This window comes from Rousettus aegyptiacus, unplaced genomic scaffold (genome assembly GCF_014176215.1).
Source record: "Rousettus aegyptiacus isolate mRouAeg1 unplaced genomic scaffold, mRouAeg1.p scaffold_m13_p_5, whole genome shotgun sequence".
Classification (NCBI taxonomy): domain Eukaryota; kingdom Metazoa; phylum Chordata; class Mammalia; order Chiroptera; family Pteropodidae; genus Rousettus; species Rousettus aegyptiacus.
Genome location: NW_023416308.1, coordinates 19,863,165 through 19,889,229, shown reverse-complemented (window position 1 = coordinate 19,889,229; position 26,065 = coordinate 19,863,165). Strand labels below are relative to the sequence as shown.

Genomic DNA, 26,065 nt, shown 5'->3' with positions numbered 1-26,065 from the left:
GTATAGTACAGTAAATAGTCATTTATTATCATTATCAAGTATTATGTACTGTCCGTGATTGTATGTACCACATTTTTATATGACTGGCAGCACAGGAGGTTTATTTACACCAGCATCCCCTCAAACATGTAAATAATGCATTGCAAGACAACATTAAGAAGCTATGATGTCACCAGGCGATAGGAATTTTTCAGCTCCATTATAATCTTATGGGGCCACCATCATATATGTGGTCTGTTGTTGACTGAGATGTTGTTATGTGGCTCATGACTGTATAGCATGTTGGCCATACAGGAAGGAAAGACAAAAACAACTTCAAAAGTATAGATAATAGTCAATGTTGATACAACAATTAGGAAGCAAAGGTGCTACCTTTGTTTTTAATATGATTTATTTAATTATAAGTTTATATCATTCCATTTTTAATGATAATTGTGTTGAACAGCTGGCTCGCAAAACTCCTAAAACGTTCGCGGTCAGCTCTTGCAAGCCTGTATGAGCTGGTCCTGCCGCACCACCGGCTTGGCGTCCTTGCGGTGGCGTCGCCATGCCCTGGGCAGGAGACCGGTGGCTGTGGCTGTGGGGAGGGCATGGGAGCAGCAGAAGTGTGAAGTCAAAAGGCTCTTAGATCAACTCTTATCGCTCACAGACCGGCATGTTTTTTTTTTTTTTTAAGCAAAATTACATCGCCATCAGAATTTTGTCCTGAGGATGTTCTTTCACCTCGTGTATAAATTGGGTATGATTGCATCTACTCAAAAGACAAACAAACAAACAAACAAACAAAACAAAGCAAGTAACTCATGCCGCGCTTCCAGCTCTGTGTGTCACAAAACTACCTCTGAAGGCATGCTGACTCCTCCAACTTCCCTTCTTGTCCACTTTCTCCCGTTGTCCGAGAATGTGGCCACTTCTGGTAATGACCTTAGGAAGCCCAAAGCTAGATTCTGTTTAATTTTCATGTTTGCTTCTTGTTTTGTTTTCTGGCCACCCAAAGACCTATGTTTCCAAACTCTAGGTCAGAACACAGCACCCTCTCTCCACTTGCCTTGGGCGTCCACTTGACTGGAGTTAAAGGTTTCCGTTTTAAAAGCTCTCAGTGTTTTCCTCCCACAAATGGCTCTGAAGTTCAGAGCATAAAGATGAATTATTTTGGCTAGGAGCTGAAGTATTTAAAAAAGCATTCCAGATGAAGGGCATGTGGGGCCATGAGCTGGGCGTAAATAACACCTTTATGGCTCTCCTGACAGGGAGATAGTTCTCCTAATTACTGCTCCGTTATCTCAGTGTGATCCAAATGGCCCAACACTTTTATAAACTCCCTGTTCACAGACTGCTTTCACTCCTCACTCCTAATGGCCTCCCACAGTCTCAGAGAGCTGACAGAGAAAAACGTGGGTATTTGTATCACCACTCCCTACCCCATTTCTAGGCACCATGGTGTCCTGTTTGCCCCCCAGAAAAGGGAGACACACACACACAACAAAACAAACAAACAAACAAACAAGAAAAGAACTTGGTTCTAAAAAGGACTTAGGACCCAGTGCTGCCAGCCCCAGACACGTTTCTAAAACAGAATTTTTCCATTGCTGTCTTGATCCCAAACGCTGAATGTGCTTGTCTCGATTCAAGAGGCGTTATCATCTAATGAAATGAGTTTCTTTGCTTCTGCCTCTGAGATGAGATATCTCGATAATAAAATCTATTACTGAAAGCCTACCTAGGAATAATTGGGTCTATTACTCCATGACTTGTGGCTTGGTTTCTGCACCGAAAACAGGCTCTTCAGTAATTAATCAGAATTTAACATTGCTAATACCAATTACAAATAATGTGTGGAGTCTCAAGATGGCAAACAGAAGAGCAGATACTAATCTTGTCCCCTGAGTCTTCATCAATTGAACTTTTGTCACTTTAGACTTGCTGGAAATTAGAGTGCCTTAACTCCACAAAGTTAATTACGAAAAAGAAGGAAGGGTGGTGGTGGTGGTAGAGATATTGATTGAATGTTACAGATGTGCATTAAATTATTCAAATAAATCAATTCAGATTATTTAGATGAGAGTATCCTTCACTTAATTGCGTGTCAAAGAGGCTTGGGGAGGTTAATCTCCACAATCGAGAGCACGATCGTTGTCACAATTGGGTGTCTTCAGAAGACAGCAGTCCTGAGGAAATCTAGGGAGCTCCGAATCAGACTTTTAAATTAAGGTTGTGCATTCATTTCCGAATTATAATTTTTAGCTCATCTCTTTTTGGTGCTCTTTTTTATTTATTTATTTATTTATTTATTTATTTATTTATTTATTTATTTTTTGCCTAGGGTTAAATAGCAAGTGAGGAGAACTCTAGCCCTGAGGCTAGACCAAACAGAGGGAAAGAAAATGGTTTTTACTAAGAAGATTGGCTGATTTGGAATTGCAAACACATGTAAGGGGAAGGAATGAGTGAATGAGTCTAAGTTCTGGCTCTTTTGGTTTTTGGTGATAGAAATAAAATTCAAATGGGCTTAAGCAAAAAGGAATTCGTAGGTTCATCTAATAGAGACCTCTGGTTTCAGGCCCAGGGGAATTCAGGGACTCAGATGATATCGACAGGCTGAATCCAGTGGGCTGAGGCCAGCTTGCACCAGCTTGCAATAGCTGACTCTGCACATTTCCCCCCAACTCTATGTTCAAGGACGTCATGTTGATAGATTGACATTCGCCACTGAGGGAGAATTTATACCATGGAACTTGGTAAATGCTACAAACCAGGGCTTTTTCTACCTTTAGAGCCAGTTTTAAATATTTACTAGCACCCCACTGGCCGGATCCCTCTCTCTCCATCTCCATTCTCAGGTAGGCTTTCCCTTTCCAGTGGTGACAGTCAGGCTGAAAAATGACCAGCAAATCAACCTCAATGAGAAGAAAGCCCCTAGTACCCAACAGCTCAAACAAAAGTCCAGGAATGGAATCTCACTGATTCTGATTGGCCTGGTTTGGGTTACATGCCTGTCCCTAAACCAAGCCCTAGTGCTGGAAGGGTGTACTCTCGGGCTGGACAGTTCTGGGGAACATGCCCGGCTCTGAAACCAGGAGTCAGCCCTGTCCTACCCACATGGACAGAGAGTAGGGGAAGACGAGTCCCTGTAAGGAAAACTGGAATGCAGGTGTTAGAAGAAGGGAGAGCAGATTCCAGAGAAGCACACTCCTCCCAAGGCCACTGCTGAGGCCGTGCCGGTGTGCCTTGAGCCTCGCTGGCTTCTCTGCTCTGCCCCACGTCCTTTTTACATTTTCTCTTCTCTTCTTGGTCTCTTGCGTCCTACTTTTTTTTTCTGTTTTATTTCTTTTCTGTTACTCCTGGGGTTGAGAGGTCTCCTGAATAAGATGGATCAAAGAGTGGAAGAGGAAGCCAGAGGAAACCACCTGATTTTCCTTTGTGTCTCCTCAAGGGAGTGGCTCACGTCTTGAAGCCAGGAAATCTTAATCGTAGGCCCACTTCTGCCCCCAACTGACTGCCTGACCTTGGGCATACCTCTCCCTGTGCTAGACTCGTTTTTTTCCTCTCTGTAAAATGGACCAGATAATCTCTAAGGCTCTTTCTGCTGACACACTGGACAAGTCTAGAACTGGTTGTTTATGGAGCTTTGGAGATGTCTCGAAGGGCTGATAAGTCATGGTGGCAGGCTCCTCTGAAAAGAATACATCCCTACACCCCAACACATCTGCATACAGTCACAGAATCTCAAATCTGATGGTATCTAGACTCCTTCATCTCATTTAATGCCTTCTTCCATCTCCAATTTGTAGGAATTCCACCTCTGGTTAAGGAACGGTAAGGTTCGAAAAATGACTATCTCTATGAGCAACAAAGTTCTTGTAGATACCAGTGCACTCCGGATTGATTCTGTACCTGCCCCACAGCTGGATTACAGATGGATCACCATATCTCTGGGGATTTGGTTTCAAAAGGCAGAGAGCTACCCACTGCTTCCCTCACCTGGAGACAGCAAGGAGTTATCCAGAGAGTGCCAAGTTTTGTTTTATTTTTTAAAGTGGCCAAATTCCCTTTTAAATCTATAGCTGATACAGGTCTGTGGTAAATAGAGGCAGAGTTCTCCATCATGTTGTACCTGCTCTTATCTTGATCTCTGAGACAACATCACAAAACACAGCTTGATATTCCATGGTCTAGGCTGGAGGTTAGCAAACTGCAATCTATGGGCCAGATCTGGCCTGCCTTCGGTTTTTTGTAAAGTTTTATTTGAACACAGTCATAATTATTGATGTATTATCTATGGCTTCTTTCACACTGAGATGGCAGAAATGAGTGTTTGTGACAAAGACCATTTGTTCCATAAAATCTAAAGTATTTACTATGTAGCTTTTCACAGGAAAAAAAAGAGAAGATTTATTTATCTTTGATCTAGAACATTGCTTGGCACATATTTAAAAAAAAAATACATGTTGAATAAAGAAAGAGCTTGACAGAATGGGCATGAACTTGGAGTAAGGAGACCTAGATGCAAATTTGAGTTTCATCACTGTGACTTTGGTCAAGACACTCCCCTTCTTTGTGTCTCTGTTATTTTATAAAATGGGGGTAATTGTTGCAGCTCCTTCATAACATTGTGGGGAAGATTTAATGAGATGATGCATTTAAATTCTTGTCATAGTGTCTGGTACAAAGAAAACTTACTATCATCTTATTACTGTCGTCGTCTTAGTCCATTTGATCTGTTATAACAAAATATTATAGACTAGGTGGCTTATAAACAACAGAAATTTCGTGATCACAGTTCTGGAGCTGGAAAGTCAAGATCAAGGCATCAATATAGTCATGTTTTAGTGACAGCCCTCTTTCTGGTTCATAGCTGGTGCCTTCTTGCTGTGTTCTCACATGGTAGAAGGGACTAGGGATCTCTCTTGGCCTCTTTTATAAGAGTACCAATACCATTCATGAGGGTTTCACCCTCATGACCTAATCACCTTCCAAAGGCCCATCTACAACTACCATAACCTTGGAGGTTTAGATTTCAACATATTAATTTGGAGGGGAGCATATATTCAGATTATAGCAATCACTATCACCAACACCACCACCATCATCACCACTACCCCCATCACTATTATTATCATCGCCGTTATCATCACTATCATTATTATCACCATTATCACCATCATTATCACCACCACCACCACCTTATCCTCATCGCCATTACTACCATCCCCACAACATCATTATCAGTGTCACCACTACCACCATCATGATGCTCATTGCCATCACCACCACCACCATGACCACCACAATGATCGTCCTCATCACCACCATTACCACCACTGCCATGATGACCACCATATCATCACCACCATCATCATCACCATTATTATCACCCCCGCTATGACTGCCATCATCATTCTCATCACCATGATCACCACCACCATCCTCAGCATCACCATGATCATCACCACTGCAAGAAAGAGACCTAGAGCAGAGAAAGCACCACAGAGCTCCTTTCAGGAGCAGGCAAGCTCTCAGCTTCAGAGCAAGGTTCTAAGTCTAGGCCAGTAATTGGATCATTTCCAGTTTGACGCTTCTGACAATTCTACCCCTTATGTGCTGTATCCCTCCTTGTGATCTGTGGGTTCATGAATGAATCCTTATTTGTGCTCAGGGTTCTGGGCATCCGCTTCATTGGAATTCTGCCCTCACCTTGGCCTTGCCTTGGCTGCATTCCAGGTAAATGACATGAGAGCCCATCCTACCGCAAGTCACTTCTGCTGCCCGCTAGAATAATTAGAATCAACACATCTATTTCCCTAACATCATTCTCATCTTTCCCCAAAAAAGTTTTTAAATGGAAAGAGAAAGGCAAAAAACAAGCTACATCTGTCCTTGTTAGGCAATTTGCAGCTGTCTGCCGATGACATCCACCCAGCTGGGCAACAGAGCTAGGTTTCCTGTTTGCTTTTGGTGGGAGGTGATGCAGTTGATGCTGTTATTAACATTTGGCAGTGGTTTAGAGACAAAGCATCCTGCTGGAGAGAGGCTTGTAAACAAACACTCGAGGGGATTCCTTGGGCTTCTGCCTTTGTGAACTAATTGCTTGGTGGGTGGAGAGGAAAAAAAAGAAGACTGATGTCACTACTCAGCAAACAAAAGAAAAGGAACTCAGGAAATAAGTTGATTTTTATTTCTTCCTGAGAGCCTGGCAAAACCTCCCAAGGTTGCACCCAGGTAGCAGCTGGGTCATCTATGCCAGGAATCGGTAATTTTTTTTTTTTTTTATGTAAAAAGCCAGAAAGAAAATATTTTAGACTTTGCTGGCCATACCATTTCTGTCACAACTTCTCAGCTCCGTCATTGTAGTGCAAACGCAGCCATAGGTAGTACATTAATGAACAAACGTGTGTTCCAATAAAACTTTACTAACAAAAACAGACAGTGGGCCAGATTTGATCCATAGGTTGTGGTTTGCCAACTGCTGCTCTGAGCTCTATTGGAAGGAAAAGCGGAGTAGGGACAGACAACAGAGCTGGATTTACATCCTGGCTCTAGCCTTTCGGGACTGTGTGTCCTGATTAAGTCACGTGTGTTCTCTGAGTCCCAGTTTCCACATCTAAAATAAAAAGATTGAAGGAGTGTCTTCAACTATTAAATCATCAGTAAATTATAACTGTCCCTAGTACCACCCTCTAACCTTGCTAAAAATTATGAAGGAGTATAACTTATGAAAGAAGGCTGTGTGAGTGCTTTCCTGTTAGTCCTGGCTATGGTTATGGGTTTGGCGATGTAAATATTTTTGTAGCTCATTAGAAATTCCAATGCTTCTGAGTTTCCCAAGGATAGTCCTGCTGTTGTCCATTGCTACCAGTGCCCTCCCACACCAAAATACCTTCCTTGGGCAGCCCAGCCCATTGTCATCACAGAGGTGCTGCCCCATCTGGAAAACCCCAAACAATCAAGATTCTATGTATCTACTTCTATTAAGAGTGAGCACTCTATGTTGTAGTTTAATGTTGGGCCATCATGAAAAACTGTTTGCAAATCAAAGATGCTGCATTCTAATCTAATAATTATTTTTGTGTTTTAACCGGTCTGATTTTCAGACAGGATCTTAGGGACAATTCCAAGTTTTGTGTGATGATACTAATAGTTAACACTCACTTCACCAGAGGAAGGGAAAAGATAGCTCTTCATAGGAGAAGTATAACAGAACTTCGATTTGTGATTCTATGGGTTTATTTATTTATTTTCTGTTATAGATGTCAGCTAGAGATAGATTTTAAGTTGGGTTATGCACAATTGTATTTACTTATCATTGTTGTTATTGCTATTACTGTTATTATTATTTATATAACAATCTTTCATTTATTAAGCATGTCCTGGGCCTTATGTCATTTAATTCTCCCAAAGATCCTATGACTTATCACCTTGCTTTTCTAAGTGTGTGATTTGCAGACCAGCAGTGTTGGCTGCAGAGAAACACAGAATCTCAGGCCCTGTCCCACACCTTTGAGTCATTTTAACAAGACTCTCATGTTACTCATCTGGACAATGAGGAGGCCTGATATAGGTACTTCACCTTTACAGATGGGGTGGTGGAGCCTGAGAAGGGTCAGAGATAGGACTTCCTTTCATCCAGCACCTAAACACACAGTCTACTACCCAGTTTAACTTATGGTTCCTGCCTCTTTCTTTGGTTATTTTGCTTCTATATCTTTTCCTCCAGCTACACCATCTACTTCCTATTGTTAGGCACTGTTTTCCTCTACCCTTCCAGTGTGGGGCCCAAAACGCCTTGATATGGACCTAGAGGGTATTGCGCTGAATGAAAAGGGTCAGGTAGAGAAAGACAAATATCACATGACTTCATGTATATGTGGAATCTAAAGAACAAAATAAACACCAGCAACAGAAGCAGAAATATATTCATAGATACAGAGAATATTTTCAGGGCTACTAGATGGGAGGAGGACCATGGGGGATGAAAAAAGGCAAAGGGATTAAGAGGTACAAATAGATAGTTGCAGAATAGGCTCAGAGATGTAGAGTGTAGCATGGGGGAAATGATTAATAAGATAATAAATATGTAGAGGGAAGAAGGGTACTAGATTTAGAGGGTGATCACTTTGTGAGTTATGTGGATCTCTGATCACTATACTGTACAACTGAAACAGATATATTATTGTATGCTAACTATAACTGAAAAAACCCTCATTGAATTGTACAATGTAAATACAAGCAACTAATTGTCTATTATATTTTAATAATAAAACTGGAAAAAAAGTTGACCACACATCCAGTAGATGCTTAGGTGTCTACTGCCTGGTGTAGACATCCATGGAATATTTGCATATGCAAAACTGAGACCCTGCTATTTAAAAAGTGGGTGGTGGTGGCCATCAGTAGCAGTGAGGATTCCTGGGCACATCTGCCTTTCAGTGCTTTGAGTCTTTAGACTATAGAAAAGCAACACTTTTTAGAAATGAGAACCATAGAAATCTTGGACACAGAAGTAGAGAACCCAAGGGCTCTTAGAAACTTGGAGTTTTCCCAGTATTCTCCTCTGGAGTGATGGTTTCAGCAGATAGGACAGTGATTTCTCAGATATTTATATTACTTTTTATCTGACTGCAATATATATGAATCCCCTAGAATGATGTTGTCTAATGTGGCAGCCACCAGGCTCATGAAGCTATGTAAATTTATGTTAATCAAACTTAGATAAAATTAGAACTATAGTTGCTTGGTTGCACTAGCCACATATCAAGCACTCAACAGCCACAGGTGGGCAGCAGGCCTATTCTCAAGCAATTGTTTTGGTACAGTCCAGATTCTTACTTTTGGTTCCCATTTTATTCACAATTCCCTCCCAGACTTCTCCCTAGGGTGTAGCTAGTCAAGACTTATGCTACTTTATTTCCAATTCCTTTTTTTACATATTTATGGCTTTTCTCATATCATTGTCATTAATAGGAGAGACTGGTTTTTGAAGCTGCCAAGCATAGTACCTGCTCCATAGAGCCTCACTTAAACCTTGAGAGCCTTTGGTTTAAACCCTATTTGTGCCTTGAGCCACCTTCGTCTTGGGATGGCAAGGACTCAAACATTGTCTTTTACTCTCTGTATTTCATCCTCTTTTTTTTCACAAGGTACCACTGACCTGAATTTTTTGAAAAATGAATCTACTTGTTAAACTCTTGTATGTGTGCTGATTAACTTTCATGTCTTTCCTTCTCCAATACAATCGTACCCCCTAAGAATCAATATGGCTACTCAGCAGAATCTAGCAGCATCCTAGAACTGTGAAATGGAAGACCTTAGAATCTTCAAGCCAGAAAATTTTAGGACTTATGGAATCTCAAATCATTAGACATACATAATTTTAAAATCTCATTAGATCGAACTCTATAAACTTTCCATTTGCATAGATCAAAAATGGTTGAATGCAGTAGATTGCCTATGGCTCAACATAATCGAAGTATAGAATATTGAAATCCATACATTTTTAGAATTGTTAGGATAGAATACTATAGAATTTTAGAACCTTAGGATTTTAGAAGGGGGCCAGAAAACTTTTTTTTTTTTTTTTTTTTTTTTTTTTTGGTCAAGGGCCACATGGTAAATATTTTCAACTTTGTAGACCTCTCAGTCTTTCTGTTTCAACCTCTAAACTCTGAAAGCAGCCATAGATAATACATACATGAATGATTGTGATTGGGTTCCAATAAAACTTTATTTACAAAAACAGACACAAGCCAGATTTGACCTGTAGACTATGGCTTGCCACCTTGCTTTGAAACCTAAAAGCTGAAGTTTCATCAAGCACTTGAGTTTGCACAGGAAGCTCATAGACCTTTTTCCAGGGATCTCAAGTGGACATTCAAACATGAAGCCATTTTAAGGACAGTTTTACCTATTTCAGATTTCTGTCTCTCCCAGGACAGTGTCTGGTCTTCAGAATGGTAATTTGTGGAAGAAAGAGCCTCTGGGGGGTGTTGCTAACATGCTCCCTGGCCCCGGGAGAGAGAGCCAGACAGTTTGTCCTTGAACCGAGGAAAAATAGTGAGAGAGCAGCAGCAGCAGCATCTGGCTTCCATGAGCCCAGCCCCTGCATCAGAAGCAAGAGGTGATCCTGGGTGCCTGGGAGGTCAGGACTGATAGAACTGGCAAGAGTCAGCAGGTCCCATCTATGAGTGGGATTTGACGAGGCTGTTCATCTGAGAGGCACATGCCACCGGGCCATAACCTTGAGATGTGGAGGGAAAAGAGAGAGTGAGCGCACCACTTAGCAGTTGTTTTTCTTTCCTGCTGAGTCAATAAATGAATAAATGGACCATGAGTGACCATGTGGCTGATGTAATTCTAGACTCCATCAAAAGGAAGATCGCAGATGTGTGTGGAGGGAGCTTCCATATCTTTATGGTTTACAGCAGAGAACCCCGTCTTACAATTGTTATAGTTAGAGAGGCATCTGAAAGGAGGGTAGGGGCAGCCTGGGAACTAACATTCATTGCACGTATACAACATGATTGACACTGTACAGAGCCCTTTGCATGCGCTACCTAATTAAATCTGCACTTTCACCATTATGAGCAGGAGATTTTTTTTTTTTTTAGCTCTATTTTACACATTAAAAAAAAAAGTTTGAAAGAGGTGATGTGACTTGCCCAAGGCCAGATAGGTAGGAAATATGGGCATCAGGATATGTCATCAGTCTCTTAGATTCGAAAGCCTGCGCTCTCAATCATGATACCAGCATTTCTCAAACATCGCGTGTGCACAGATCACCTGGGGATGCTGTCATAATGCAGATTCTGAGTCAGCAGGTCCAAGACGTGGCCTGAGGGTCTACATTAGTAACCAGCAACCAGGTGACACTGATGGTACTGGCCCAGGGACCCCAAGTGGTATAGCTGGCACTGCATCATATTTTATCCTTATTCCAGACCACCCGAAGTCATGGGGAGGGGAGGTTTATGTTTTTAAGATGAAGTCACACAGTGGGAACTGGTTCAAGATTCAAATTCTGTCCAGCGTCTGCATCTTTTAAAAAATAGCATCTATATCTACTCTTCTGCCTTTAGCTTGGCTCTCATTGGGTTGATTTTGCCCCATAGGGAGTAATTTGCAATGTCTGGAGACATTTTGTTATTGCCATAACTTGGGGTGAGGGTGCTGCCGGTATCTAATGCTGCTAAACATCCTGAAATGCACAGGGCAGCCTCCTTCCCTGCCCCCCAGCAAAGAATTATCTGGCCCCAAATTTCAATAATGCTCATCTTGGGAAACCCTTTTTACCCTCAGTATTCTTCAGTCCAGAAAATAAAAATCCACCCAGAACCCCTCTCTGGAGGCCATGTGGTACCTTTGAATTAGAGGAGTTCGTGAGCATTTGAAGCTCTCCCACTTAAACGTGGCATGAATAAATGAGTTACAACTACACAAAAAGCCCATTTCCCAATCAGTAGGTGGAACTTTCCACTGTTTTGATGTGAGGCCAGGGTGTTTGTGTCTCTGTAACATCCTCTCGCCTCAACAGATGGAAGCCAATCAAATCTAGAAATCATCGTCTTAATCTCTAGTCATTATCACGCCTGGCCGCATGCTGTTTATCGGTATTTTTCAGTGTTTATGTCGCATGCGCTGTTTTCTTTGACAGAAGCTCCTGTCTACCCTCATTTCTCAGCCAGACAGCATTGACTCTGGTCCAAGGGCAGGGAAGGCCAGGATCTGGCATTGATTGCCAATGTCAATAGCTCCTTGATCCATTCTAGAGGGGATGTATCTAATAATAATATAAGACTATTGATGAGGGTTGATTTACTAGGGTGAGATCGTTTCTCCCTGTTCACTTGAGTTCATTGTCATGGTTCTTTGGCTTGTTGAGAACACTGGCTGGGGCTTCAGTCATTACAAAGCGATCAGATTTGCCTGAAACGAGGAGTGGGTCTCTAGAGCGGGAAGAAGCAGTATGATAAATAATGATCTCGTGCACATTCAGCTTTTCACAGTTTACAAACCACTTGAATGTGATTTGAGCCTCACAATATTCTGTATGGAAGACAAGGAGGGAATTGGTGACTATTGTAGAGTTGAGGGCAGACTCTGGGATGTGCCTGTGGGTGCTTAGGGCATCGGGGCAAACGCGAGACCCATTTCCAGGTCTTGAGTCTGGTTCAGTTCTCAGTCTCCCCACTGTGCTGTCTCTCCCTGGCTGTGTCCACCTGTCATAGCTGTTGGGATGTGGTCATTTTAGTCACTGCTGGATGGCTTTAGTAAAGGGGCAATCTCCCCACTCCTGTATTAAGAAGTGGTGTTTGCAATCCCCAGCCACGTCTCTCCTGTGTGGCCTGGACACACAAGGATACTAACAGGGGTGAGGCCTAACCTGTCCCCAGAAGCTGGTACATTGGCAATAATTATTTTGCCTGATTATCAGACGTGTTTGCATGACTTGTGACCTGACAGCAAAGGAGTAGGACACCAAGTATAAACGAGCATATTTTGGTGGAGAGGGGACAGGAAGGATTCAGGGGATCAAGTTTGTTTGAGATGGTAAAATATTGTGGCCAGTGAGGTGCAGGGTTGAGTGAATCGGATACCTAAATAAGGAGTATGAGAGGGCCAGGGCGGATGGGGTGAGGGCGAGAAAGCATCCAAATAGAGGAGATCCCATAAACTGGCCACATTTCACATGCTCTCACCCAATAGTTCCGAGAACAGGAAAGAAGGCTGATGTTTATTGAACACTTGCTATGTTTCGTGCAATGTGTCAAGTACTTTCCACTCATGAGTCCTCAACTAGTCCCACAGCACAACGCTGTCATTATTTCCACTTTACAGATGAGGAAACTGAAGGTCAAGCAGGTGGGTCACAAGACTTGCCTGGGTTCATGCTGTAAGTGGTGGAGCTGGGTTGAAAGATCATGTCTGTATGAATCGAAGATTCACAGTGGTAAGAGCTGCTGCATCTTGCCCGTGGCATGTATTTAGAGCTGAGAGAATTTAAAGCTGAAATATTTATGTGACGACTTCTAAGTTCCATGTGCTGAGCTAGACTTTTGGGACATAAGGTTGAGTACAACCCTGCTCACAAGGAGGTCAATGTAGCAGGAAATGAGAAATTGGAAAATAAGTGCAGTCTGGTGGGCTATGTGCTTCCCCAGTAGCCTGTACAAATACGAGGAGCATAAAGATGAAAGTGGCTAGTTCTGCCCAAGGCACCCAGAGAGAGATCATGGAGGAAGTGACCGTGGAATGGGTCTTGCAGGATGAAGACGAGTTTACTTGTCAGAACAGGGAAGAGCATTCCAGGTGGAGGAATGGTGGATGCAAACCTCGGAGGCATGAAAACATGGCACGTTTGGGAGCTGATGAAGACTATGGGAATTACTGATGTGTGGGGTGCCGAGTGTGGGCAGTAGAAGGAGAAGAACCTTGGAGGGCAGATTGGGAGGGAGACAGTGAAAGGCTCAATAAGCTAAACCATACAGTTTGAACTGTAAGAAATGAGGTGGCACTGGAGCCTCTAAAGCAGAAGGGGACATCATAGATTAAAGAGATTCTCCCTCGCATGCTTTATGGAATATAGCATGGCCAGGGGGCTGGATCAAAGAGAAGATGTTTAAGACGACAGGGATCCTTAGGAGATGATGGCGAAGACTAAATGGATGATAATGAATAGCGAGCAGGAGAAAGCACAAGATATTAGCCTATTGTATTGAAGATATGCTTGAGTCCCAGAGAAGGGACCAGCGGTATGTAATAAATTGTTCTCACACTAACTTCTTTGGATGTAAAACCCAGAGGCCAGGTGAGAAGTTTCAAAGTCCAGTTTCCCTATTTCTGCGATCACATGGCTAGTGGGCTGAGAAGATATATGAGCTTCATTTCCATTTAAATTGAAATAAAACATGTCAAAGGTGGCTTGATAATTACTGCCTGGAACAATGGCTCTCTGATGCGGGAAGTGTGATGTTGGTATATGTGGTACAGATCATTTTTGCATTTGAGACTTAATTATGTTGCTATAATTATTCTTCTGTCAGGAAAATCTGGTGGCACAGATATGTCATATTTGAGTTTGAGCAGAAAAATGAAATGCCTTTTTTCTTTTTTATAGGAAGCAATTGGGTGGGCGACTCCGGGGAGTCAGGAGCGGGGTGTTTGGAGTTCACTCGGGAGTTGGGATGTTTGTCTTCAGCTGGTGGCTTTGTGAGGGCGCTGATGGTATCAACCTTGGGAGGACTGGAATTCAGTGACAGCCCTTTTGTGTCCTTTTCTGAAGATACTGCATCAGAAGTCACAGGCCGGGGGCACTTTTGGAGCTGGGAAAGCTGTGAGCTCTGAATAGCTAGAGCTGGAAGGAACATTAGAAAGTTGTTTTGTTTTGTTTTGTTTATTTGCAAATCTTGTGACTTAAAGACTCATAACAGTTTCATACTGGTGCCTCAAAGCCTGATCAACTTCCCATCTCTGTCCCTATCCCACTGGCCCAAGAGACCCTCAGCCACATCCCCTTCTGTGCTTGCTGAGGAGTCTGAACCCTCCACCACTCCTCACCCATAAAGTGAAACTTGGGACCCCAAAATCAAGTATAGAGCCCCCTCCTTGCCACTGGAGCCCTAGTTTGTGGCATCATTATTGCCCAAGTAACTGGAGCCAGTGTTTAGATGAAAATGGCTTTTCCAATGTGTGCAAACCAGAACATGGGAGAGGAATGCGCTTTTCAATGGAGAGAGGACTTACGTAGGAAAAGCTCGAGTTCTAGTTCTGCCTCTGTCACCCAATGACTAAGCACCCTTGGCTAGCTAGCTTCCTGCTCTGAGCCTCAGTTTGGGCCCCTGGTATATGGTGTATGTTGTCCACAGTGTTTTTGTAATGTGCGAATGTGCATGGCAAATACACACATCTTAGACTTTCTGCAAGCCAGATCCTTATCACCTAGGTTTTGAACAGCCCAAGTTGCCTAAAATGTTAGCTTTACAGAAAGCTATCAAATCCATCAGGCAATAGCTGGGGGCATTTTAAAACAATCAGGTAGAAGAATGAGAAGGAAAGGAGAAGGAAAGACTGCAAGCAGGTGCCTGGAGGCCCAGGTCTTCCTGCACTGAGGTAATGGAGAATCCTGGCAGCTAGGCTGGAGGGGTAGAGTGGTAGCTCCAAGGTCTCCTGTTTGTCTGCATGCCAACTCTATTCTGCCTTAATATAAAGCCATTTTACCTGAGTGTGTTGAATAGATGTATCTTAGTATGCATGTATGCAGAAATGAACACAGAATGGAAATACACCAACATCGTTTTTGAGTGGTTGTCATGTAACAGACTTAAGGGCAATTTGTTTTTGCCACTTTCTTTGTTTTCTAACTTCTCTATAGTGAATTCTATTAGAACCGGAAAAGTGCAGTCATGTGCCACATAATGATATTTTGATAAACAATGGATCTCATATGTGACGGTGGTCCCAAAAGATTATAATGGAGCTGAAAAATTCCTATCTCTGCAACGCACTACAATATGCAATTACTCACGCGTTTGAGGTGTGCTGGTGTAAATGAACCTACTGCACTGCCAGTCATATAAATGTATAGCACATACAATTATATACAGTGCATTGTACTTGATAACAAAAATAAGTGCCTATGTTACTGGTTTATGTACTTACTATACTTTTTATCATCATTTGAGAGTGTACTCTTTCTATTTACATAAAAAAAGGTTTGCTGTAAAACAGTGTGCCTTGTTACACCGGTATCAGCCTCATACATCTTGTGTTTACTGCATCTCTCGGTCACGTTGTTTTCTCCTGTGTTTGATCTAATCTTTTTTGATTCATGCAGTAACATGCTGTACAGGCTTAGAGCCTAGGAGCAATAGGCTATACCATAGAGCCTACGTGTGTAGTGGGCTAGACTACTTAGGTTTGTGTAAGTGCACTCTGTGATGTTCACATAATGACAAAATTGCCTAACGACACATTTTTCAGATCACGTCCCCGTCATTAAGCAGTACACGACTGTAATGGAGTTTAGAAACCATAGAAAAATAAAAGATCCTGTGGTGTGCTATTAGTTTGTTAGGGCTGTAGTAACAAACTGGGTGGCTGAGAAATACAGAAACATATTGTCTCACCATCCTGGAGGCCGGAAGTCTGAAATCAAAATGTTGATAGGGCCATGCTCCTCTGAAGGCACCAAAGAAGTGTCTGGTCCACGCCTCTCTCCCAGCTTCTGGTGCTTTGCTGGCAATCTTTGATATTCCTTGGCTTGTAGATGCATCACCCGATCCCCTATCTACACATGATGCTCTCTCTCCCTGTGTGTCTTCGTTTCACCTCCCCTCTGTGTTTCAATCTCTGTCTCCACATTCCCCTCTTCTTGTAAGGACACCAGCCATACTGACCTCATTTTAACTTGACTTGCTCTGTAAAGACCCCATCTCCAAACTCAGTTACATCGTGAGGTGCTAGGGATGAGGATTTCAACATATCTTTTTTTTTTTTTTTGCATGTTGTGGGGAGGGTCACAATTCAACTGATAAACAGATGTTTCTAGAAAACGTAACAAAGTTCAGCATGGCTCCAGGGCTTTTCTTTGAGGTTAGGGAAGTCAGTTGAGATGGGGTTTATATGTGAAGAACTTTCAGTGTTACAGCGGGGGGCAGCTTCTGATGGTTCCCAGTGATTCCACCTCTGGCCTGCGCGCCCCTATATTGTATCAGAGTTGGTCTGTGTGACCAATAGATTATGTCAGTAGTAATGACATGTCATATCGGAGGCTAGGTTATAAAAGGGATTTGACATTTGGATCTCTCTTGGATCACTTGCTCTGGGAAAGCCAGCCACCATGAGGATGCTTAAGCAGCTCAGCGAGAGCCCTCATGACATGAACTGAGGTCTCCAGTCAGCGGCTGAATCAGTGGGTCTTCTTGGAGGGGACCCTTCACTCTCAGCCATGCCTTCAGTCAGCCAGAGCCCTGCCTGACACTTGACTGTCACTCATGAGAGAGCCTGCACCAAGTTTCAAACTACCACAAACATAGCAGTTTAAAATAGCACAACTCATTCTTTCACAGTTTTGGAGGTCAGAAGTCCAACATGAGTCATAAGAGGTAAACATCAAGGTGCAAGCAGGGCCGGTTCCTTCTAGAGGCCCCAGAGGACAGTCTAACCCTTGCTGCGTCCAGCGTTTAGAAGCAGCCAGCATTTCCTGGCTTCCGACCGCATCACTCCAATCCGCGATGCCATCATCACAGCACTGTCCCTCTCACAAGGTCCTTATGAGTACGTCTAGGGGCCACCCAGATAATCCCGGGTGACTTTCCCCTCCTAAGATCCTCGATTTAATCTCAATTGCAAAACCCCTGTTGCCATCTAAGTTAACATAGTCACATGTTTTGGGGATTAGGACATGGACATCTTTGGTGGCCATTATTCATCCTACCACAGACTCTAAGCCAGAGCCACCTAGATGAGCCACTCCTAAATTTCTGACCCACAGAAAACCATGGGAGATACTCAATTATATTTGATATTTTAAAACACTAGCTGTCTATGGCCATGACACCCTGAACAAGGATGATCCCATCCAATCTCAGAAGCTAAGCTGTGTCGGGCCCAAGTAGTACTTGAATGGGAGACCACCTAGGAAGACAAGGTGCTATAGGCATAAAAAATAAAAAAAATAAGGGATTGTAAGCTGCAAGGTCCTTGTAATATGTGAGGTCAACCAAGGGTTGCCTCACCTAAAAATAAAATTAAATTAAAAAGAATAAAAAATAAAACACTACGTATTGAAGCAATTTGTCATGTAGCAGTAAATAACTAATATAAACTAAGCATTTGTCATTCAGCATTGATTCTATAATTCTTGAAAATTATGGCTCTGGAGTTCTTATAACTTTTTCCTCAAAATACACTCATAGAAAACTGTGCAAATCTTGTAAGTGTGCAGTTTGATGAATTTTTACAAACTGAAAACACCCTGGTCTCTTCTTAATAACGAAGACTGGAATAAACCCAGATGCTCTTGTGCTCTGTGCCAATAATTCTCCTGTTGGCTCTCAGATCCATTCTTGCCGCTTCTCATCTCTGCTCAGAATTGCAGGAAACTGTGCTTCCTAGCTGCCTTCCGGTAGGTTCAGCCAACAAAAGGAAGTGATGGACAATCAAAAGACAGGAGGAGGAGAGAAGCCAGGGTGCTTCTCCCTTTCTCACACTGCCTCGAGGAGGATCCCTGGCAGCAGCTGAGCCCCCGTGATTTCAGGTCCCACTAGGGGCTCCCCTCCTCCATGAAGCCACCTTCCATCAGGCAGCCCTGGTGAGGTTTCACCTCCCATCAGATGGCCCAACTTCTCGGTTTTTCCTTCCAGCCCTAGGGTGGCAGTACCTTCCTGCTATTGCTAATCTCTCCTGCCTTCTCATCTTTTTCACCACTTGATAACCAATTCCCTGTATTAAATTCCTATTGTTGACTGATCTACAATGATTTCTGTTTTCCTGACAGATACAGGACCCTTCGAGAATGTATTAAATCCTTTTGGCTTCAATAAAAAGCATCAGGCTCATAGACTTCCTTTTCTGAACATTGAGGCTGCCCTCACTATACAATGTTGGCAGGCTTCATATTTTCAGAGTCTTTATTTAGAAAGAAGGAAATGAGGACATGCGTTATGTATGAAATATGTGCCACTGTGTTAGGTATACCAGATGTATGCAGTTTTACATTTCATTTGTTCCTTGCAACAACTGTCTGTCAGAGAATAATACTGTCATGTTTACAGATGAGGAACTAGAAGTAGGAAAGGACTAGTAACACATGGGAATTCACATAGGTGCTTCTGGGTTCATCTTGTTCTAAAGCCAGAGCTTCTCCAGGTACTATGTTGTTAATAGTTTGCATCTCCCCATCCCCACACACCAGGACCTCTCCCTCAGTGTGGTGGGTTGCAGCTTCCTTTATTCCCATAGAGCAGTCACCATTTTTCAAGGAGAAATAACACCCCACCCCCACACACAAAGCAATCAATCAGCTAATATGTGTCTTCTTTGAGGACTCAGGAGGCATTTTCAGGAGGATCAAGATCACTGAAAGTGTGGCAAAGTTGAGAGTTCCAGTTGATGCTGGTAGTTGGAGCCCAAGGCAGCACTGGGCTTAACTTGATGGTTCAGAAAATGGATTCTGGCCCCAGATTGCTTGGGTCTGTGCAGTGATCGATTAGATATGCCTGCCACTGGTGAAGGAAAGGGTGGAATTAGTCAGGTTACTGACCCTTTGAAAATAGGAAGGTCTGAGCTTGAATCTGGCTATCACTTTCCAGCTGTGTGACTTTGGTATCTTTGATGAATATCTCCGTGTTAGTAGCACATCATAAAAATATACTAAAATGATTAACTTGCAGGTTGATGATGATAAAAGAAGAAAGGACCTTGGATAGTAATGACCACCTTTTCCTCAGTTCCACTTTCTGCTGGAGGTCAGGCTCTTTTTCAAGTCTTAGATAAGAGAATGTCATATATACTTTTAGATTTTCTATTGGGCACCTCAACTCTCCTTTCCAAAACTGAAGCTGAACACTCCCTGCTCATGCTCACTTCCTTGCTAATATGGCCTTAGAGCTCTAAACAGGACACAATTCACAGGGCTTCTATTTTCCCCTGCAGCCTCATTTCTCCCAGGCAAGTGACCCTTAGACAGTTTGAATGAAGCAATGGCAGTTTCTTGTAATCTTTCTATCTGGGAAGAACCCCGTACCTCCAGAGACAGACATCCTGTGATAAAGCAGAAACAATTACGGGCAACGGGGAAAGAGCTGTGAGCTTGGTTCCAGAGACTTGGGTCCAACTCTAGATCATCATGTCCTGGTTGCATGTCCCTGGGCAAGCGACTTTACCCCTTCGAAACTCAGCCTGCTCACCTGTAAAATGGGGATGATGAGGCTGCAGAGACTACCTTGACAGGCATTGAGCAGGTAGACCAGGGAACTGTTCTTTGTAATGTCAGGAATAAATAAAGTCATATTTTTTAGCTTTCTCATAATAAAAGTAATTTGTATTCTTAGCAGACTATCTGGAGGAGAATAAAAATGAAAATAAAAACCACCTAATATCTCACCACACAGAGATAATAACTCCGCTATTACTTTGTTGTAATATTCTCGAGTCACCTTTTATGTGTTTATATAGTACTTGACTCTGAGGCTTCTTATAAAGATTGTGTGACATAAGGTATTTTAAACATTTAGCAGAGTGCCCCACACATGTGAGACATAGAAGTAAATATATCCATGTATTAATTCAAGATATTTATTAAGTATGTGTCAGACTAAGAATATTTGTGTATGTACCTATATATACACAGGTGCATAAACATTCATAGATATATATCTCTCTTTATAAGTGAATGTGCATGTGTCATTTTTTTTGGACCAGGCTCTATAACATGAAGTTTCTATTTGTCTTTACTGCATCAGAATAAAATAATGAGATGAATTTTCATCCCATTTTGGAGATGTTTTGAGATCATCTGACCTATAATATAAGCTTGTGGAATTAACTGGGAGGTGTTGGGGGGCACCTCTGAAGATTAGAGAGGGAACCCCCAGAGGTGCAGAAACTGACCTATGAGAGTCCTGTGCATTTGCAGACGGGAGAGGGTCCTCTGAAGATCGAGCTGCCCTGGGCAGACAAAACAAACATCAGTTTTAAATATTAGCCTCTAATTGAACATCACAAGAGGAGATGATTTTAATTGCAGCCACTAATTATCACACGAACTGCTCCCTACACAGGCACCTCTAAGCGGCATGCTCCAGGGGGAGTAGCTTGGGAGTTCAACATGGTTAATGATTCTCTTAAGTGGTGCTGGGAGGCCAGCAAGTACCCATGCTACGTATTATTGCATTTATCTCTGCATGTATGGTGTCTGCTGTGCATGCATTCGCGAGTGTGTGTCATACCCTTGCTCCTCCCTCACTACAGCCAGTCACGCGGTAACGCCATTCATTTAATCCCAAAACGTGTATTGTCTATGTTCTGGACACTGGCAACAGACAGATTAGGTCCCTGCGAGAAGGGAAGCTCTGTGGAAGTTAGGATTTTGTCACCCGGGCCTGGATCAGTGCTGGCACATAGTAGATGCTCAATAAATGTTCATTGAATGAATGAATGGCACGGATAGTCCCTGACTTATGATGACTTGACCTATGATTTTTCAACTCTATGGTGCCATGAAAGTGCCTGAAATTCAGTAGAAATCATATTTCAGATTTTGAATTTTGGCACTTTTCCAGACTAGCGTAATGCAGTGTGGGATAGGATACTCTCTCGTGATGCCGGGCCGCGGCTCCTGGTCGGCCATGCAGCCATGAGGGCGAACAACCGCTACTCAACCATGTATGTGTTGCTGGTGGTTTTTTGGACATTGTGTTTTGTGTTTTCACACCCATTGTGTCTACAAAATGCCCATCCTTGTCTCCTGCTTCTGGTGAGAAGAAGAGGAAGGCAATTACAGATGCCCCTCAACGTGTGATGGGGTTTCTTGGTGAGGGAAGTGTTCCGAGCACGTTTAAGGTCAGCTGGGCTACGCTGTGATGTTTGGCAGGTTAGGTGTCTTCAATGCATTTTCGACTTATAATATTTTCAACTTATGATGGGTATATAAGGATATAACCCTGTCTTAAGTAAAGGAGCATCTGCGTATGTATGTATACATAGATATACACACAAACATATACAATTACTATATAATATATATTAGTATGTTGTGTGTCTATTACAGTGTGCTTATCACTATATTATAGCTATAGATTAATATGGTATGTTTATTAGTAGGTTTCTGCTATATACATCTTATTATCTAAACAGTCATATCCTAATGTCCCCCCAACTTCTCTGTGCTCTAAGTTTCCAAGGAGGGATAATGAGAGAGAAGACGAAGCTTACACCAGGCTTTAAAACAAAAACAAACCCCACTTGCATGAAGAAGAAGTCCTGACCAAATCCTGAGCTTTCGGGTGGAAGGGGCCCACCTCCCAGGCCTGACAGGGGTGTCCCCTTCTCTTGTGTTCCCCCTCCATGTCTCTCGAGTGGGCTCCGGATGGGCCTCGTTTTGTCTAACCGAGAGAAACTGGGGCGCCGTATCCATTTCACCTAGTGACTTGATCTCTGTAATCAACAAACTAAACTCTATTTGGCTTTTGAGTTGACGCAGGAAAGGTTTGCTGATTGCTGATTACACAGATTCTAAATTTCCCAAATCCATCCCCTTGGGGTGTTCCCACAGAGCCTGATGAGAGAGAAGATGGGGAATGAAGACAAGGGGGCGTGGTGGAGGGTGGGAGGTTGTGCAGGTCCCCTGGACCCCGTCTTTAGTCCATGTACCCTCACTTATGGATGGTTACTTTTCTCTCAGCGCTCTTCTCTCTGTTTAGCTGACTCATTTTCTATGCTGCCGTTACTTTCCACCCATGTCTTTCCTACCCAGGATACTGAAAAGGCTTTGGCGCCAGAGTCCTGCATTCCCATCTTCTTATTTGCCGAGTGACCTTGGCAAACCTCCTCAGTGATGTGGGGGCATCCACCCGATTGCTCCGCATTTTCCTCTGAGAATTAAATGATAGCGATGCCACTGTTGGTCAAGCCTTTCCTCTCCACCAAGTGTGAAGGGGGCTACTCCTGCCCTCTTTCATGCCGAAGGTCTCACGGCCCGTCTGCGGTAGATCTGGGATACGAACCCAGGCATCCTGGCTCCAGAGACTACTTTTCACTTTCACAGTATTATGGTTTGGACCCTTCTCAGGTCCCCCTTTTCTCTTCCTACCTGTTTAGTCCTAGGTCAGGGCTACCCACCCCTGACACAGCTCCTGCACTGTCACTGTCCTTCGCCACCAGGCAGCTCCCCGGGGTTGAGACTTTAAGTCCTACTCGCTCCCTCCACATGACATCGATGCAGCTGGTGTTCACCCAGGCACGGCTGGAAGGAAACGTCTGTGCTCCTTGGTTATCTCTCAGCACGTGTGACCTAAAGAGTTCTCATCAGAGAACCCAAGACTTGGATGCCCATGTCACCTTTGGGGTCTCCTGGCTGTGTGACCTTGGATAGGTCATTTCGGTGCTCTGGCCCTCAGTTTCTTCATCTATAACATGAACATTCACCACATGTCTAAAATGGCCCAGACGTGGACTTTGGATAGCACCTTTCTGTCTTAGAAAGACACAGCACCTCATCACCTGGGAGATGACATCTTATCCCAGTGATGTCATCATTTTGGCACACTAGGAAGGAGCCGAGCTTGTGCAAAGCGCTCCTGTAAGCTGCCTGGATTTCTCACCCATCCACTTTTCTAAATATCTTTATAAGCCCAGGTACTAGTGTCCTGAGGCTACCTGGGGCAAGCCCCCACTCGCCATCAGTGTGTGTTATTTGTTCTGACAGTTTACCGGCCTCCTGCCCCAGGGCCCCTGCCTCAATCCTCAGTCGTCTCTCACCTTGTCAGCACCAAGGCTGGGATTTCACAGCTGGCAGCTTCAATCAACTGCTATTCACTGCCAGCCCCTTCTCACACCACTCTCGTCTCTATGCCTCGCCCCTTCTCTCATCAGCTTAGCTTGACCCTTGGGCCCTCTCACAACTCTCTCCTCTCTCCTCCCTCTCTCTCTCTCTCTCTCTCTCTCTCTCTCTCTCTCTCTCTTTCTCGCTCTCTCTCTCTCTCTCTCTCTCTCACACACACACACACACACACACACACACACACTCTTGCTCTCTCTTTCAAATTAGAAAAGACTCAAAACCAGTGAAAGGCACAGACTTATAATACAGCGAATGGACAAGCCAATCTCCAAGGAGAGCTGAGTGTGTCCTTGTAATGGTGAGCGGACAGACTTTCACTGGGTGTGCACACGTAGCCCCAGAAAGAAAGATCACCGGCCTGGGAGCAGGACAGACGGGGGGTCACATCTGGGATCTGCTTCTAACTGCCCTGAGTGACTTCACCCACCTCAGTTTTCTCATCTACAAACTAAAGAAAAATGATCCCGGGCTCAGAGAGGGGCCGCGAACTGTTTCAAGGACACACAGCTAGTGAGTTAAATGGGAAACTGAGAATTGCACTTAGATCTGACCCTAAATCCTTATATTCTTCACCCGTCCATACTCTCATCAGTTGATACGTGTTCCTAAAAAGCAGTCGAAAATAATCTTAATTAGAACAGCTTAAAAGAAAAACCCTATCCATAACCCCCCCCCTCGCTTCACCTCCATCTATAAATATTTTCAGCTCTCCAAGTATTCTCCCAAGTGTGTGTGTGTTATTTGCATATATATGGGCATGATATTTCTCTGTTCTATTTCGTTTGCTTAACATTATTTTATAGAAGCATTCCACGCTGCCACGATCCTTATGTTTAATGTTAATGTCTGCGTAATGGCATCAAAGCGGCACGCTGTGATTTCCCTAACCATTCCCAGTTGTTGGGTGATGATGCAGCATTCGGCTTCTCTGTGTCATCAAATAGCTCTAAGCATCCTTGGGTACTGATCCCGGCTCTGCTGTTTGATTTCTTCCCTGTATATTCCAGGTTTAACTCAGGGGTTCTCAGACTGAGACTTGTTGACATTTGGGCCAAGCAATCCTCTGTGGCGTCCTGCACACTGTGGGATGTTGGGCTGCATCCCTGGCCTCGACCTACTAGATATCAGTAACACCTCCTAACAGTGTGACCACCAATGGCCCCAGGCCCCCAATGGCCCCTGAAGGGCAAACTCTCCCTTAGTTAACAGTCATTATATTAAAAGGTTGGAGTGTGTGCAATATGGTACAAAAGGAAGTCAAAGATTTTTCAAAATAAGAACAAAATCTGATTAGGGCAGTGTCAGAGAGTGGAAGGATGAGGGGTGGGAGGAGAGTCAGATGCACCAAGCTGTTTCTCTACTGCAGGCCTCAGTTTCTCATCTGTGAAATAGGAGCCGTAAGAGTGACCCACCTGCCAGGCTTGTGAGGAGTGAGTGAAGTCAGGAGCGTAAAACACTGAACACAGAGAGATCTCAGTAAACGCCAGCGGTGTTGGCCTGCTCTGCATTTGTCATCTTTGCCTTTGCTGCCTTTGAGGATGGAAAGTTGGGGGAGTCGAGGTGACAGAGGCGAAAGAGAACTATTCTTGTTCCGCCCTTCCCCACGTCCTCCTGCTCCAAATCCATCCTTGGTGCATAGACTCAGCTTCCAGAATCAGCCCTGCTGTTGTTCTGAGAAACGTTAATTGGTTCATGTGTTTACTCATTCACCCACGGTGTACTGAGTGCCCACTTTGCCCCAGGCAGCATGGTGGCACAGGTTCAAAGCGCAGCTCTGTGGTTTGACAGACTGACTTCAGACCCCCAGTGTCGGTGAGCGAGCTCTGTCCATGGGCCATGCCCTGGAAGCCCCTAAGCATCTATTTCCAGCATGAAATTTACAGCACCTACTCAACGTCTGATAAGCCCATCTATAGAGAGAGGCTGTCATGGGTACCCACCACTTCATAGATGCTTGGTGAATGCTAGGCTGGGTCTGGGGTCTGTCTGCTTCCCAGAGCTCTCGCGGGTGGCTGGGGTTCTTTGTCCAAGGCCAACGTATGCCGGTGGTCTCTATCTCCAGGAGAAGTACATAGAGGAGCTTGCAGCAGTGAGACAGACCCTCCAGACAGACCTGGAAACGTCCATCCGGAGGATTGCTGACCTGCAGGCAGCCTTGGAAGAGGTGGCATCCAGCGACAGTGACACAGAGAGGTAACCTACAGAGGGTCAGGTGGGGCTGGGTGCAGCACGTGGGCTGCACCCTGGGGAGCACTGTGGTGCTCAGTGGCCAGAGATCCTACTCTGGGTTTGGGGAGCTGCACTGCTGGGAGACCCAGATGTGTCTGGGGGTGGGAGGGATAACTGACTGGCTTGGGTGAGGAGAGACAGGATGCCAGGCAGCCCAGCTTGCCAAGTCTGGGGAGGCAATCTGGGGGGTGGCTGCAAAAGGACTCCAGAGTGTGATCTTGGGCAAGTTGCATGTCCAATCTGGGTGTAAGTTCCTCACTTGTAAAGTAGACATAAACCACA

At 43.9% G+C, this 26,065-nt stretch overlaps 1 protein-coding gene across 3 annotated transcripts in view; it reads left to right on the top strand.

The window, feature by feature from the left end:
* Positions 1-26,065, top strand: part of MYO18B (myosin XVIIIB) — a 239,968-nt gene that overhangs the window by 178,841 nt on the left and 35,062 nt on the right. For all 3 annotated transcript variants that reach the window (XM_016124218.2, XM_036221665.1, XM_036221666.1), the window contains one exon: positions 25,617-25,747. In XM_016124218.2, the coding sequence (XP_015979704.2) occupies positions 25,617-25,747 (131 nt within the window). The remainder of the gene's footprint in view (positions 1-25,616; positions 25,748-26,065) is intronic.